General features: G+C 45.9%; 1 protein-coding gene across 2 annotated transcripts in view; it reads left to right on the top strand.

Moving 5' to 3' along the window:
• The window catches only part of zte38 (zebrafish testis-expressed 38), a 66,643-nt gene that overhangs the window by 3,993 nt on the left and 44,307 nt on the right, over positions 1-18,343 (top strand). For both annotated transcript variants that reach the window (XM_078218662.1, XM_078218661.1), the window contains exon 2: positions 11,592-11,686. In XM_078218662.1, coding sequence (XP_078074788.1) covers positions 11,639-11,686 — 48 coding nt within the window. In that variant the 5' untranslated portion in view covers positions 11,592-11,638. The remainder of the gene's footprint in view (positions 1-11,591; positions 11,687-18,343) is intronic.

Here is an 18,343-nt window from a genome sequence, read left to right as displayed (position 1 = left end):
TAGGAAAACAGGTAATAGAGAAACACCAGGTAATAGAAAAAGAGGTAATAGAGAAACACCAGGTAATAGAGGAACACCAGGTAATAGAGGAACACCAGGTAATAGAGGAACACCAGGTAATAGAGGAACACCCGGTAATAGAGGAACACCCGGTAATAGAGGAACACCAGGTAATAGAAAAACAGGTAATAGAGGAACACCAGGTAATAGAGGAACACCAGGTAATAGAGGAACACCAGGTAATAGAAAAACAGGTAATAGAGGAACACCAGGTAATAGAGGAACACCAGGTAATAGAGAAACACCAGGTAATAGAAAAACAGGGTAATAGAGAAACACAGGGTAATAGAGAAACACAGGGTAATAGAGAAACACCAGGTAATAGAAAAACAGGTAATAGAGGAACACCAGGTAAAAGAGAAACACCAGGTGATAGAGAAACACCAGGTGATAGAGAAGCACCAGGTAATAGAAAAACAGGTAATAGAGGAACACCAGGTAATAGAGGAACACCAGGTAATAGAAGAACACCAGGTAATAGAGAAACACCAGGTAATAGAAAACAGGTAATAGAGAAACACCAGGTAATAGAGAAACAGGTAATAGAGAAACACCAGGTAATAGAAAACAGGTAATAGAGAAACACCAGGTAATAGAAAACAGGTAATAGAGAAACACCAAGTAATAGAGAAACAGGTAATAGAGAAACAACAGGTAATAGAAAAAGAGGTAATAGAGAAACACCAGGTAATAGAAAAACAGGTAATAGAGAAATACCAGGTAATAGAAAAACAGGTAATAGAGAAATACCAGGTAATAGAGAAACAGGTAATAGAGAAACAGGTAATAGAGAAACACCAGGTGATAGAAAAACAGGTAATAGAGAAATACCAGGTAATAGAAAAACAGGTAATAGAGAAACACCAGGTGATAGAAAAACAGGTAATAGAGAAACACCAGGTGATAGAAAAACAGGTAATAGAGAAATACCAGGTAATAGAGAAACAGCAGGTAATAGAGAAACAGGTAATAGAGGAACACCAGGTAATAGAGAAACAGGTAATAGAGGAACACCAGGTAATAGAGAAACACCAGGTAATAGAAAAACAGGTAATAGAGAAACACCAGGTAATAGAGAAACACCAGGTAATAGAAAAACAGGTAATAGAGAAACACCAGGTAATAGAAAAACAGGTAATAGAGAAACACCAGGTAATAGGAAAACAGGTAATAGAGAAACACCAGGTAATAGAAAAACAGGTAATAGAGAAACACCAGGTAATAGAGAAACACCAGGTAATAGAAAAACAGGTAATAGAGAAACACCAGGTAATAGAAAAACAGGTAATAGAGAAACACCAGGTAATAGAGAAACACCAGGTAATAGAAAAACAGGTAATAGAGAAACACCAGGTAATAGAAAAACAGGTAATAGAGAAACACCAGGTAATAGGAAAACAGGTAATAGAGAAACACCAGGTAATAGAAAAACAGGTAATAGAGAAACACCAGGTAATAGAGAAACACCAGGTAATAGAAAAACAGGTAATAGAGAAACACCAGGTAATAGAAAAACAGGTAATAGAGAAACACCAGGTAATAGGAAAACAGGTAATAGAGAAACACCAGGTAATAGGAAAACAGGTAATAGAGAAACACCAGGTAATAGAGAAACAGGTAATAGAGAAACACCAGGTAATAGAAAAACAGGTAATAGAGAAACACCAGGTAATAGAAAAACAGGTAATAGAGAAACACCAGGTAATAGGAAAACAGGTAATAGAGAAACACCAGGTAATGGGAAAACAGGTAATAGAGAAACACCAGGTAATAGAAAAACAGGTAATAGAGAAACCCCAGGTAATAGAAAAACAGGTAATAAAGAAACACCAGGTAATAGAGAAACAGCAGGGAGTCGAGAAACACCAGGTAATAGAGAAACACCAAGTAATAGAGAAACAGGTAATAGAGAAAAACCAGGTAGTTGGGAAACACCAGGTAGTAGAAGACAGGTAATAGAGAGCAAAGAACAATACAGCACAGGAACAGGCCCTTCGGCCCTCCAAGCCCGTGCCGCTCCCTGGTCCAAACTAGACCATTCTTTTGTATCCGTCCATTCCCTTTCCGTTCATGTGGAAATCTAGATAAGTCTTAAACGTTCCCAGTGTGTCCGCCTCCACCACCTTGCCTGGCAGCGCACTCCAGGCCCCCACCACCCTCTGTGTAAAATATGTCCTTCTGATATCTGTGTTAAACCTCCCCCCTTTCACCTTGAACCTATGACCCCTCGTGAACGTCACCACCGACCTGGGGAAAAGCTTCCCACCGTTTACCCTATCTATGCCTTTCATAATTTTATACACCTCTATTAAGTCTCCCCTCATCCTCCGTCTTTCCAGGGAGAACAACCCCAGTTTACCCAATCTCTCCTCATAACTAAGCCCCTCCATACCAGGCAACATCCTGGTAAACCTCCTCTGTACTCTCTCCAAAGCCTCCGCGTCCTTCTGGTAGTGTGGCGACCAGAACTGGACGCAGTATTCCAAATGCGGCCGAACCAACGTTCTATACATCTGCAACATCAGACCCCAATTTTTATACTCTATGCCCCGTCCTATAAAGGCAAGCATGCCATATGCCTTCTTCACCACCTTCTCCACCTGTGACGTCACCTTCAAGGGTCTGTGGACTTGCACACCCAGGTCGCTCTGCGTATCTACACCCTTTATGGTTCTGCCATTTATCGTATAGCTCCTCCCTACATTATTCCCACCAAAATGCATCACTTCGCATTTATTAGGATTGAACTCCATCTGCCATTTCTTTGCCCAAATTTCCAGCCTATCTACATCCTTCTGTAGCCTCTGACAATGCTCCTCACTATCTGCAAGTCCTGCCAATTTTGTGTCGTCCGCAAACTTACTGATCACCCCAGTTACACCTTCTTCCGGATCGTTTATATAAATCACAAACAGCAGAGGTCCCAATACAGAGCCCTGCGGAACACCACTAGTCACAGGCCTCCAGCCGGAAAAAGACCCTTCCACTATCACCCTCTGTCTTCTGTGACCAAGCCAGTTCTCCACCCATCTAGCCACCTCCCCCTTTATCCCATGAGATCCAACCTTTTGCACCAGCCTACCATGAGGGACTTTGTCAAACGCTTTACTAAAGTCCATATAGACGACATCCACGGCCCTTCCCCCGTCAACCATTCTAGTCACTTCTTCAAAAAACTCCACCAGGTTAGTGAGGCATGACCTCCCTCTCACAAAACCATGCTGACTATCGTTAATGAGTTTATTCCTTTCTAAATGCGCATACATCCTATCTCTAAGAATCTTCTCCAACAACTTCCCCACCACGGACGTCAAGCTCACCGGCCTATAATTACCCAGGTTATTCTTCCTACCCTTCTTAAATAACGGGACCACATTAGCTATCCTCCAATCCTCCGGGACCTCACCTGTGTCCAGTGACGAGACAAAGATTTGCGTCAGAGGCCAGCGATTTCATCTCTCGTCTCCCTGAGCAGCCTTGGATAAATTCCATCAGGCCCTGGGGATTTGTCAGTCTTTATATTCTCTAACAAACCTAACACTTCCTCCCTTGTAATGGAGATTTTCTCCAACGGTTCAACACTCCCCTCCAAGACACTCCCAGTCAACACATCCCTCTCCTTTGTGAATACCGACGCAAAGTATTCATTTAGGATCTCCCCTACTTCTTTGGGCTCTAAGCATAATTCCCCACTTTTGTCCCTGAGAGGTCCGATTTTTTCACTGACAACCCTTTTGTTCCTAACATATGAATAAAATGCCTTGGGATTCTCCTTAATCCTGTCTGCCAAGGACATTTCGTGACCCCTTTTTGCCCTTCTAATTCCCCGTTTGAGTTCTTTCCTACTTTCTTTGTACTCCTCCAGAGCACCCTCCGTAGAAGCACCTGGTAATAGAGAAACACCAGGTAATAGAGAAACACCAGATAATAGAGAAACACCAGGTAATAGAGAAACACCAGGTAATAGAGAAACACCAGGTAATAGAGGAACACCGGGTAATAGAGAAACACCAGGTAGTAGAAAACAGTTAATATAGAAACACCAGGTATTGAAAACAGGTTATAGAGAAACACCAGATAATATAAGTAACAGGAGTCTAAAACTAGAAGGCATAGGTTTAAGGGGAGAGATACAAAAGGGTCCAGAGGGGCAATTTTTTCACAGAGGGTGGTGAGTGTCTGGAACAAGCTGCTAGAGGTAGTAGTAGAGGCGGGTACAATTGTGTCTTTTAAAAAGTGTTTAGACAGTTATATGGGTAAGATGGGTATAGAGGGATATGGGCCAAATGTGGGCAAGTGGGACTAGCTAAAGGGTTAAAAAAAGGGTGGCATGGACAAGTTGGGCCTCTATGACTAATAGAGAAACCCCAGGTTATATAGAAAAACCAGGGACTAGAGAAACTACAGGGACTAAATAGGTAGATACCAAGTAATATAGAAACATCAGGTATTTAAAAAGCAGGTAATTGAGAAACTACAGGTAAAAGAGAAATACCAATGTAAGGGGATTTTCTAGTAGCTTCCCTCTGGTGCCATTTATTGAGCTGAACTCAGCTAATACAAAGACTCATGAAAGACAATATGCAATTAAAGGTGTTCTTTATTGACCAATACACATTGAGAGAGAGACAGCCAGGAGATTCCAACTTCTCTCTGATGTTACAGTACATATGTAAAACAGATATACATTTTCGAAGGTTTATTTCTCCTGTCCAACCTGTCATCCAAACTGGATGATTCAATTACATTAACACACATTATTTACCTTGGCCAATAGCATTCTACCTTTTGGCAGAATTGGGAATTCATTGGTCAATCGTACCCAGAAATTTTTCCCCTCCATTGCCGAGCAACCCTACCTACACAAATCCGGTACATTCAAGGATCACCCTCACCACCTGCAAACCATGGAAACTGAAAGGGAATCACACTAGCTATCACTTACCAGTAAAATCCATTCTATTCACTGCAACTAGAAGCTAAATACCTCCATTCATTTTAAAACCTTGGTAGTTTGCAGCTGCAGGGTCTCTTATTGATAATAGAGAATATATTCTGTACCTTATTGCTTCCAAAGAATGTGGCCTGTATAGTTCTGCTTGTTTCTCATTATGCTTTGGGGCAGGCTGCATCTTGGCCAAAGCTTACAAGACATTTAAAAATACATTTTAAATCTACAATACTTGTTCAAAATTCTCTGCCAATGATTATATATGTGTCCATGTAGACAATACCTTCGCATGATATATATATATATATGCGGCACGGTGGCACAGTGGTTAGCACTGCTGCCTCATCAGGGTCCCAGGTTTGATTCCAGCCTCGCGTCACTGTCTGTGTGGAGTTTGCACATTCTCCCTGTGTCTGCGTGGATTTCCTCCGGGTGTTCAGGTTTCCTTCCACAGTCCAAAGATGTGCGGGTTAGGTTGATTGGCCATGCTAAATTGACCCTCGTGTGAGGGGAATTAGCAGTGTAAATGCATGGGGTTACGGGAATAAGCCTAGGTGGGATTGTGGTCGGTACAGACTCGATGGGCCGATTGGCCTCCTTCTGTACTGTAGGAATTCTATGATTCATATATGGGACACTTTGTGATTCCTTATGGTTTACATGAGACACACTGTGATCCCTATTCTAAACTAGTCTACTTTGTTTTAATAGTTTTCAAAATCCCAGGGGTTTCTGTACCCCCTTCTACAGGTCCCCTTCTGGCCCTTGGCTAACCCAAGATTAGGCCAATAAATAGATGTGTACCAGTACTTGTTCTTAAATCCCGAAACGTGACTTGACCTCTGGTATCCTTTCTTCCTTGCCCTGACTGCCATCACTAATGCTGTACCTTCTGTGGACTTAACTGGTTGTGCATAACCACATTTAAGCATGTTTATGATTACCACCAATGCAAGGATTACAATGAGAAATAATCCAATCCCTTGTAGGATTGATGTTCCCAAAGAGCCTAGCCAGCTGGTGAACCAACCACCTAGAGTAAATGGTTGGGGCTGCTTAAGTTTCTCCACCTCTTTTTTGATGTGAGCAACCAGATTAGTTATGTTTTCTGAACTATCTGGTATATACATGCAACACTCTGATCCAATCACTGCACATGTCCCACCCTTTCTGCCAAGATATAATCTAATGCCAGTCGATGTTGAAGTACCACAGTATGCATGGCAACCATCTTGTCATTTACCAAGTAAGAGCAGTGGCTGCATCAATGACAACTTGTTTCAAAATGGAGCATATAAGTATAATTTCTCGCATCATCTTGGCTACTCCATATTGAGGAAACAATATGCCAAAGAACCGTTTTGACTCTGAAATTGCTCGTTGATGTCTTGGTAAGGGAGGGAGTTTAAGAGTGTGATAGATGTATGGGATTACCTATCCAAGGTAACACGACTCCTTCCATCTGACAGGGAGCCAAGGATTTGCTCTATCCCCACAGATCCAATGTGTAACCATTGAGAATTGGATAAGTGTTGTCTCCTCTGAAGTAATAATGTTGCAAGACTGGTCATTACTCAGGTATATCAGCTGTTTTGGCTGTAGTTACATTCACTTGCGCCCAAGTTTCTCCCAGAGTCTTCCATATTCCCTACACAATATGTTCTTTTTAGTTTTGGCGTTGGCTGTTTTAAAACCAAACGAGGAGCCAGTTTCCTTAGGTTATAGATATATATGTACCTCTTCATATGACCTAACCTTCCTGCACAAGACGCACTGCTATGAAACTTCTCTCTCATCTCTCTACTATTGAATCCTGGTATGTAGTGTCCAGGATATTTGAAATCCTGAGCTGTTTGGACTGGCATTATCAATTTTGACCATGTCAGAGATGATGGTTGTAAAGGTATTCCCCCCCTGCACCCCTGCATGGATGGGGATATGTGAACAAATCCAACACTTTGACTGGTCTTTCTAGCATATGTGTCTGCCATCTACAAGCAAGTATTCACACGTTACTCCCGAGGGGAACGTTGAAGGACTTCAGATACTGGTTCTACCTGAGCCTAAGTTTGCATATTCAATACTAAAAAGATATAAACACATGTATTCATCATGACAGTTTTTACAGTTTTTCCCTTTTTTACAAAATAAAATCCCAACCATTGATCAATGCCAAGTAAGTAAAACTTATTTAAAAACTCGCGCAGCAACCACGTTACACTCTATTATGCGCAGTTTGCTTGTCATCTGTGTTGGGTGTAGTCATAGAAATCATAGAAACCCTACAGTGCAGAAGGAGGCCATTCGGCCCATCGAGTCTGCACTGACCACAATCCCACCCAGGCCCTACCCTCACATATTTACCCGCTAATCCCTCTAACCAACACATCTCAGGGGCAATTTTAACCTGGCCAATCAACCTAACCCACACATCTTTGGACTGTGGGAGGAAACCGGAGCACCCGGAGGAAACCCACGCAGACACGAGGAGAATGTGCAAACTCCACACAGACAGTGACCCGAGCCAGGAATCGAACCCAGGACCCTGGAGCTGTGAAGCAGCAGTGCTAACCACTGTGCTACCGTGACGCCCACTCTATGATGTCTTGTCTGATGACATGGAGGCCTAGGACTCTTCGCCAGCAAATCAGTATTTTGCAAATATAAACAAAAATGCCTTCCGGCCTTGAAGTTAGTATCTTATCATCTGAATTATTTCAACCTCCTCTCTTCTAATACCCTCTTGATTTTCTTGTGCCACGATCTGGACTAATCTAGGAGCTCTTCTGCAAATCCAAATGATCTCTCTTATCATTAAGGCAGCTACAAAAGCCTGAATAACTCGATAAGATCATTCATCCACTGGGGCAATTTCATTGTTACTGGATTACTCATTAGGATATAGTTTCAACTGAGTCCAGTGCAGCCATTGCAGACTGTACTTTTCATTGATTGTGGCACATGTTTGTCCTGCGACAATCATGCTATAGGCCCCTCCCACCGGACCTCTAGCCCTTTTTTGTCTGTCATGAGTTTCCTTACCTTATCTCCTGGCGTTGATAACTTAGGAGTATTCTCCTCTGCCAGTTTCATCCAGTCTTAGTGCTGCTGAGTGATTACCTGCTTTTTGAGAGAATGTAAATCCCTCATACATTGAAATACTGCTCCTCGGCTAATTTCAAATTCCCCTCCTCCTGTTATTGCCATTGATTTTCCTGTCATCAATTTAAAAGGGGTTAGTCCTGTTCCTCGAGCTGGCGTAGTCCTTTGTCACAGCAATGTTACAGGCAAAGACCGTACCCAATTGTTTACTTCTTCTAAATTAGCTAAACCAGTGTTCGGTTCATTCGTTCCTCCATCCCTGAGCTCTGAGGATGATATGGTATATGAAATCTTTGTTTTATTCCTAACATTCGACAGACTTCTCTTAAGACTGTCCCTGTGAAGTGGATTCCCTGATCAGAATCTAACTGAAGAGGCATTCCCACCTAGGTATTATCTCATTTGCCAAGATTAGAGCTACAGTTTTGGCTGTGGCATCTTTGCGCAGAAATGCTTCAATCCATCGGGTAAACTGATATACAATTACCAAACAATATGTCTTTCCTTATACCTGTGGTAACGGCCTTGTAAAATCCATTTGTAATTTTCCCATGTTCCTTTAAGTTGTGGCTGACTTCCCATTTTAATCCTACAGGGACAACCTGGTTCCACTTGGGCACACTGCAGGCACCTCTGGCAAAACTTCGCCACATCTCTTCCCATTTGTTTCCACCACCAACATTCCCTTAACAGATTAAACATTTTGTCTCTGCCTGTATGTGCTAATCTGTGGTACACTTTCAGCAGCGATTGCTGTATTACCTTGGGGGCTGTTATTTTTCCTTCCTTTGTCCATACACCATCTTGGCCTTTCTGTCTTCCATATTTCTCCCATTTCTGCTTCTCTTCTCCTGATGCTTGTTCCAGTGCCTGCTTCACATCAATGTCTGTACTATCCCTGATTTGCAATGCTGCTACTCCTGCAGTTTGTATCCGTTACAATCCTGTTCGAATAAATCTTTCACAGCCTTATTGGCCCACTTGTTCCCTTTCTGTGCTTGACTTTCAATCGTTTTATGAGCTTGAACTTTTATTACAGCTGCCTCTAAGGGACTGCTTGGATTAAATCTTTAATCAAATTCTCATGCTATACATGTCCCCCACTAGAAGTTATAAAACCCCATCTACTGCAAGCTGTTATGTAACATCCACTACCCCAGAGGCATACCTACTGTCAGTATAGACGTTAACTTGCTTCCCTTTGCTCCATTCTAAGGCTTTAGTTAAAGCTAACAGCTCTACTACTTGTGCTGAATTATTCAAGGGATTTGTTCTCCTACAATCACTGTTCCCTCATCATTTAAGTTTGGTAAGTTTGATTTATTATTGTCACATTTGTTAACATACAGTGAAAAGTATTGTTTCTTGAGCACTATACAGACAAAACATGTCGTTCATAGAGAAGGAAACGAGAGAGTGCAGAATGTAATGTTACAGTCATAGCTCGGGTGTAGAGAAAGATCAACTTAATGCAAGGTAAGTCCATTCAAAAGTCTGACAGCAGCAAGGAAGAAGTTGTTCTTGAGTCGGTTGATATGTGACCTCAGAGTTCTGTATCTTTTTCCCAAAGGAAGAAGGTGGAAGAGTGAATGTCCGGGGTGCATGGGGACCTTAATGATGCTGGCTGCTTTGCCAAGGCAGCGGGAAGTGTAGACAGAGTCAATGGATGGGAGGCTAGTTTGCATGATGGATTGGGCTACATTCACGACCTTTTGTAGTTCCTTGCGGTCTTGGGCAGTTCAGGAGTCACCTCAGGCTGTGATACAACCAGAAAGAATGCTTTCTATGGTGCATCTGTAAAAGTTGGTGGGAGTCGTAGCTGACATGCCAAATTTCCTCAGTCTTCTGAGAAAGTAAAGGCGTTGGTGGGCTTTCTTAACTATAGTGTCGGCATTAGGGGACCAGGACAGGTTGTTTACCATATCCCATGTAATGTGGGGTTCACCATTAACATATTTTCTTGCTCCGTCTATGTATAGGTTAATTACCCTTTCTCCTACAAGTGATTCTCCTGCTAAACCCTCACACTTCTTTGCTCACTTCTGCAGCACACTCATGCTCCGTTCCCTGCGCTGTCAGTCCTCCTGCTTTTTGCCCCTACGAAAGGTGTCCTGTGGCCATTCTTTTGGATCTTACATGGGAGCAATGAGGCCTAAAATTTGACTTGAGAACTCTGGGCTGGCCTCAGAAGGGAAAGAAATTGGACAGGGTTTTTACTACTATTGCTTCAGATTCAATTAACTGAAATGGTGTAATTATATATGCTGCCCTGCTTTTTGAATTCACCCTGACAGGCAAAACAAATCACTTGAAGAAGGAATTTCTTGGCGATGCTTGTAGGAATAAATCCAGCTTTAATCCCTGTTTTCAAGAGAAGCAAAAGGGGAGAAAAATGGCGTTGGGAGGCATCAATACATCAACCTCATAGAATCCCTGCAGTGCAGAAGGAGGCCATTTGGCCCATCAAGTCTGCACCGACTCTCCGACAGAGCTTCCCACCCAGGCCCTATCGCCGTAACCCCACATATTTTCCCCTCTAATCCCCCTAACCTCACATCTTGGGACACTAAGGGGCAATTTAACATGGCCAATCCACCAAACCTGCACATGTTTGGACTATGGGACGAAACTGGAGCACCCAGAGAAAACCCATGCAGACAATGTACAAATTCCACACAGTTGGTCACCCAAAGCCAGAATTGAACCTGGGTTCCTGGTGTTTTGAGGTAGCAGTACTAACCACTGTGACACCATGCTGCCCCCACTGTGCCACTATACTGAACAACATCCAGCAAAGCCAATAACATGTTGAACTGAACTGTTAAAAAACAGTAGCATATAAGTCATGCAAAATGATCAAATTATACGATGTTCTGGTATACTGCACCATGAATACTGTTCTATTTCTGTTCATCGAGACACAAGGGAATCAGTCAAGCTTTGGAAGAAGTGCCACAGGGTTGATCTCTAGCATTAAAGGCTATTATACTACCTGATCCTTGTTACTATTTAATTCAAGAAATTTTAAGCAAGAACTCTTTGTGCATACCAAATGCCTTTAACATTTTTTGCAGCATAGATGTAATATTTAATCTACAAGTTTAAGGATGGAGCAGTAAATACCTTTTTACAGTGTCATGAGGCTGTGGAATGCATCACTAGAAATGTGACAGAGGCAGAGATCATGTTAGTATTTAAGAGCAAGGTTACTTTGTTAGTTGAAGGCAAAAGGATCTGAGGTGACGGATACATGAGATTAGGACTGCTGTTTATGAGCATAAACACCAACACAGACTAGCTGAGCCGAACGGCCCATTTCCATATTTATTTGCCATGTAATTCAAAATCATTTGTACTGTAAACAAAGCTATGAAGCACTAAGAGTGTAAATGATACAGCCATACTCACTCTGCTCTCACAGAAACATGTACTGATCCAAGTTTTTATGTTACACATTTGTTGTATCCTTCTGCTATAGAATTACACATCATTGGAAACTACCGGGAAAAACATCTTCCTGTTTCCATGGCAACAGCACAACAAATGCGGGCCTCTGAGAAACAAATATCTGGGGTAATATTTTCATTCAGACTAAGAGTAGATAATAGCAGATATTACTGCATAGTATGTTGCATGCAGCACAATACACAATGCTAGACAAACTAAATTGTAAGTTATATTTTGTGTATCAGCTACTGTTTTATCATTACCATTTTCTTTGGAAGAAAAGCATAAAAGTGTGATTTTTACACAATTCAAATACCAATGCAAGTACATTTCTTTAAATAAAAAATAATGTATTTGCATGTACCTCCTGTCTGAAAATATTGAAGAGCATTTCATTTTATTTTTCCCATCTTAGATCCAGGTGTAATGCAAATTTGAATTAACTGGATGAATTAACTTGAATTAGCTGCTATCCCTGCAAATCATGGCAAGCCCTGCTCGCTTCATTATGATTACATATTCAGTTAAAAGAGTTCTGAAGGAGTGTCATATTTGATTCAAAATGTTAACTCTGTTGATTATTTCCCACACGTTCTCTTTTTATTTCAAATTTCCAGCATCCACTATATTTTGCTTTTGTTCCAGTTGATGATTCTGGGGCTGATTTTGAGCCCTCATTCACTGTCCATGCAAATGTCGATGAGGACTCAAGATCCAGTCGCAGTTCTTACCAGCGAGAACGTGATTTCAGATCTTCCCCGCCCCTCGCCAGTGATGTCATCAGATTCAAGCCCATAACAGGCGTGAACCTGCTTTGCATTGATTTGAATAGATTTAAATATTATTAACCCGTCCCTCGGGTGGTTGGAGCTATTACAAGGGGGCATAACTATAGGGTTCGTGGTGGGAGATATAGGAAGGATATCAGAGATAGGTTCTTTACACAGAGAGTGGTTGGGTTGTGGAATGGACTGCCTGCAGTGATAGTGGAGTCAGACACTTTAGGAACATTTAAGCGGTTATTGGGTAGGCACATGGAGCGCACCAGGATGATAGGGAGTGGGATAGCTTGATCTTGGTTTCAGATAAAGCTCGGCACAACATCGTGGGCCGAAGGGCCTGTTCTGTGCTGTACTGTTCTATGTTCTATGTCCCCTCACCAGATATTGACCTCCGCCGTATATTGACTCAGCACCAACGTGACATCAAACTGTCTCGATTTACAACATGTTCACACAGACGTGAACCTATCGTGGGGGTCTCCCAGGGGCGTAGTGGTACGATAGCCCAGGGAAGAGGGATGTGGCCATGCAATGGCCCTGGCACTGCCTTTTGGCACTGGTTGGCCATGCCCAACTTGTTAACCAGGTTTCTGCACTATGCAGCCAACCTGTGCCATGGGATGGGCCTCATGGGAGGGATTAATTTAGATGTGGTGTTAGCTAGGAGCGGACGGAGGTGCAGGGGATGCTGCTGATGGCCGTTGGAGGCGTGGGGGCCTGGTGGAAGTGGATGCCGGCTCAGACTGTTTGGGAGGTGGGGGGGGGGGGGGGGGGAGCAGAGATGGGCTCAATGATCAGGTGATGGGTTGGGGAGGAGGGGAATGATTGGGAAAGGGTGGGATAGAGAAGTGCCAACTCCAATTGGGGTTGAGGGTTGGAGCCCCTGAGACCTCCGCAGTTGGCTGGGGGGAGGTTTACTCAGGTTATGATCAGAGCACCCTTTAAAGATGACACCCTGATATCTGTATAGCCGGGTTTTGGTGGTGTGTTTAGGCCCCGGACCCTGTATGTCAAGGTGAAACACGCTCCCTTGATTTTTTTTTTAGGCAGACAATTGTAAAATGTGGAGAGAAAACCAGCCTGTTTCTCTGTGGAGAAATACACCAGTTTTCTTACCGGAAACAAAATTGTCTTTTTTTTCATAAGATTTAGTCCTCTGTTCTGAACCATTTATGGGATTAAGAATAGTCTTTTATGTCAAAACTTATGGACTATGTGTTAAATTATAAAATTTTGAATGTTTTTGAATTAGTTTGTTATGGAAAGATGTGTTCATTAATGGCAGCCCTATTCTTTTTTCAGCTTCTCCCACTTAGGGACACCACAATGCTGGTTGATCACCCTTTTCCATCTCCTGTCAGTCACCATTCCTCTTCCAATTCACCATGTTTAAATTTCCCACCACAGCATCTTTTGAAAGATGTGCAGGTTAGGTGGATTGGCCATGCTAAATTGCTCCTTAGTGTTAGGGGGATAAGGAGGGTAAATACGTGGGGTTACGGGGATGGGGCCTGGTGGGAGTGTTGTTGGTGCAGGCTCGATGGGCCGAATGGCATCCTTCTGCACTGTAGGGATTCTATGATTCCATCTGGTCTTAAGCTTTCCTCTTCTTCTTACCAGTCCCACCTCCATCACTCTCTTCACCACATTTTTTGTCTCTCTCTCTACAACAGATGGCCATACTATTTCAGTCTCTTCTGCGAAATTCTTTTCAATGCACCACAATTTTCACTGACTCCTGATGTGCTGGTTGTGGTGAAGCACTATAGTATTGTCTGTTATGCGATATGCCTGGACACGCCCCTGCTGCCTCAATCCGGGGCTCCGCCCTTCTCTGGGTATAAAGGTGACTGCTCTCCGCCTCTTTTGCCTCAGTTCGGATTAGCTATCGGTTCGGGTGTGCTCCAGTTCTTTCGTTAATAAAAGCCTGTTATTTTGCAGCAACGAGTCTTTGCGTAATCAATGGTGCATCAATTTTATTAACAAAAGTTTTTGGGATGGAGCAACTCTTAAAACCTGATAAATTGGACTTGGATCCCCAGGCTGTTGGGGCCTCAAACTCTTTTGATCACTGGCTGGCTGCTTCGAGACCTTCATCGCCTCCTCCTCCGCCGTCGTTGTAACCGACATCGACAAACTACACGTGTTCCACGCCCGTGTCAGCGCTCACGTCTTCGCGATGATCCGAGATGCGGAAACTTACCAGGAGGCAATCGATCTCCTAAAGAGCCAGTACAACCGGCAGCCGAATGAGGTCTACACCAGACATCTGCTGGCCACTCGCAGACAACAGCCGGGGGAATCGACTGAACAATTCTTGCGCGAACTGCATGCACTCGGCAGAGCCTGCAGCTGCAAGGCCGTTTCAGCCGCCCAAAACGCCAATGACCTTTGTCGCGGGCATCAGGTCGACCTATATCCGGCAGTGTCTGCTGCAACAAGGTGGGCTGGACCTGAAGAAAACTGTGGAGCTTGCCGGCTCGCTGGAGGTGGCTTTCCGGAACCTCGAGGCCTACACCTCCGACCACGAGGGCGCACCGTGGACACCGCGACCGCAGCCATCTCTGTACCCGGGAGGGCCGCAAACCTACGCCACGCCCCGTCCCGACGCCGAACTGACCACTGCGGCAGTCTCCGGAGGCCCGAGGTGCTACTTCTGTGGCCTGGAGAAGCACCCACGACGACGCTGCCCGGCGAAAGACGCGATCTGCTCTGGCTGCGGTAAGAAGGGCCATTACCTGAAAGTTTGCAGGGCGAAATCGGCCTCCAGGCCCAACAGCGCTGCGTGCGATCCGCGGGAGGCACCGCCTTCGACGTCATCGGCCGTGTGCGATCCGCGGGAGCCGCCATTTTGGATGCCATCGGCCGCGTGCGACCCACGGAGGCCGCCATCTTGGACGCCATCAGCCACGTGCGACCCACGGGAGCCGCCATCTTGGATGACTTCAGCCACGTGCGAGTCACGCGGGCCGCCATTTTGGGAACCGTCCACCGCGTGCGGCTCCTCGCCTAATCCGACGGTGGCCTCGGTCGCGTTGGGCCAGACCAGGTCTCACCAACTCGCCTGGTCTATGATGGACATCAAGGTAAACGGCCACACTACTAACTGCTTATTTGACAGTGGGAGTACGGAGAGTTTTATCCACCCTAACACGGTGAGTCGCTACGCACTGCCAGTACTGCCAATGCAGCAATCAATCTCCATGGCTTCGACATCCCAGTCGGTGAATGTCCTCGGCTACTGTGTAGCAACTCTGACTGTACGGGGCACGGTGTACGAGAAGTGCAGGCTCCTCATGCTGCCACAGCTCTGCGCTGCCGTACTACTGGGACTAGATTTCATGTGTCACCTTGGGAGCGTCACCATGATGTATAATGGGCCTTTTCCCCTAATCTCCGTCCAAAACCCGCAGCTACTAGACCAGCCACCACGCACCACCTGTGGTCTCTCAACCCTTAAAGTCGCCCCTCCCTCGCTCTTTGAACACCTCACCCCCGACTGCAAGCCCATTGCCACCAAAAGCAGACGGCACAGCGCTGGAGATAGAACGTTTATTAAGTCCGAGGTGCGACGCCTCCTGGGGGAGGGGATCATTGAGGCCAGTACCAGCCCCTGGAAAGCCCAAGTGGTGGTTGTTAAGACTGGGGAGAAACATCGCATGGTTATCGACTACAGTCAGACCATTAACCGATACACGCAGCTGGACGCGTATCCCCTTCCCCGCATCTCTGACATGGTCAATCAGATTGCACAATATCGGGTGTTTTCCACCATTGATTTGAAGTCTACATACCACCAGCTCCCTATCCGCCCGGAAGACCGCCAATACACTGCCTTCGAGGCGGATGGCCGTCTCTATCACTTCCTTCGGGTCCCCTTTGGCGTCACCAATGGGGTCTCGGTTTTCCAGCGTGAGATGGACCGAATGGTGGACCAGAACGGGCTGTGGGCCACCTTCCCGTACCTGGATAACGTCACCATCTGCGGCCATGATCAGCAGGACCACGACGCCAACCTCCAAAAATTCCTCCACACCGCGGCACTCCTTAATCTGACCTATAATAAGGAGAAGTGCGTATTCCGCATGCGCTGCCTCGCCATCCTTGGTTGCATTGTGGAGAACGGGGTCATCGGCCCCGACCCCGACCGCATGTGTCCCTTCCTGGAACTTCTCCTCCCCACCACCCTCAAAGCACTGAGGAGATGCCGAGGCTGCTTCTCATACTACGCCCAGTGGGCCCCCAATTATGCGGACAAAGTCCGTCCGCTCATCAAATCCACATCTTTTCCCCTAGCAGCGGAGGCTCGGCTGGCCTTTGACCACATCAAAGCGGATATCGCGAAGGACACGATGCACGCTGTAGACGAATCCACCCCATTTCAGGTGGAGAGCGATGCGTCTGAATTTGCCCTAGCCGCCACTCTCAACCAGGCGGGCAGACCCATGGCCTTCTTCGCGCACACCCTCCAGGGCCCTGAAATTCAACACTCCTCTGTCGAAAAAGAGGCACAAGCCATCATGGAGGCTGTGCGGCACTGGCGCCACTACTTAGCTGGCAAACGGTGAGTGTAGCGCATCAGGGAAGACCTCTTGCCAGCGGGAGACTGGAAGACCCTTAGACTGGAGAGCTAATAAAACGGCCTTCCAGACTGTCGCATTCTCCCTCTCCACCTGTCCGTTCCCCCTGGGGTTGTAGCTGGTGGTCCTACTCGAGGCTATACCTTTGGAGAGCAGGTACTGGCGCAGCTCATCACTCATAAAAGAGGAACCCCGGTCGCTATGAATATAGCTGGGGAAACCAAACAGGGTGAAGAAGCTGTGCAGGGCCCTGACGACCGTGGCCAAGGTCATATCTGGGCAGGGAATAGCGAAGGGTAACCGCGAATACTCATCGATGACGTTGAGGAAGTATATGTTGCGGTCAGAAGAGGGGAGGGGGCCTTTGAAGTCAACGCTTAGGCGTTCGAAAGGGTGGGTGGCTTTGATGAGGTGCGCTCTGTCTGGCACAGAGACAGAGAATGATACGATTTTGAGGTGGAGGATCGAGCTCTCCACCTACCATTACGACATTTTATACCGGCCTGGGAAGCTCATTGAACCCCCAGACGCCCTGTCCTGGGAGACCTGTGCTAGTGCGAACCTAGACCGGTTACAGACTCTCCACAACGACCTCTGCCACCCGGGGGTGACCAGGTTCTTCCACTTCATCAAGGCCCGGAACCTGCCCTATTCCATCGAGGAAGTCAGGTCTGTAACCAGGCACTGCCAAGTCTGCGCAGAGTGCAAGCCGCACTTCTATCGACCAGACAGAGCGCACCTCATCAAAGCCACCCGCCCTTTTGAACGCCTAAGCATTGACTTCAAAGGCCCCCTCCCCTCTTCTGACCGCAACATATACTTCCTCAACGTCATCGATGAGTATTCGCGGTTACCCTTCGCTATTCCCTGCCCAGATATGACCTCGGCCACGGTCGTCAGGGCCCTGCACAGCTTCTTCACCCTGTTTGGTTTCCCCAGCTATATTCATAGCGACCTCTTTTATGAGTGACGAGCTGCGCCAGTACCTGCTCTCCAAAGGTATAGCCTCGAGTAGGACCACCAGCTACAACCCCAGGGGGAACGGACAGGTAGAGAGGGAGAATGCGACAGTCTGGAAGGCCGTTTTATTAGCTCTCCAGTCTAAGGGTCTTCCAGTCTCCCGCTGGCAAGAGGTCCTCCCTGATGTGCTACACTCAGTTAGGTCACTACTGTGCACGGCTACCAACGCCACCCCTCATGAACGAATGTTTGTTTTCCCCAAGAAGTCCTCCTCGGGGACCTCACTACCGTCGTGGCTGACGTCCCCCGGCCCTGTCCTGCTCCGGAAGCACGTGCGGACCCATAAATCGGACCCCCTGGTCGAAATGGTCCAACTCCTCCACGCCAACCCCCAATACGCCTATGTAGCGTATCACGACGGGCGGGAGGACACGGTCTCCATTCGTGACCTGGGTGTGCTC

This window comes from Mustelus asterias, chromosome 8 (assembly GCF_964213995.1).
Source record: "Mustelus asterias chromosome 8, sMusAst1.hap1.1, whole genome shotgun sequence".
Lineage (NCBI taxonomy): Eukaryota > Metazoa > Chordata > Chondrichthyes > Carcharhiniformes > Triakidae > Mustelus > Mustelus asterias.
Note: the sequence above shows the minus strand (reverse complement) of the source record. Positions and strands in the feature narration are given on the sequence as shown.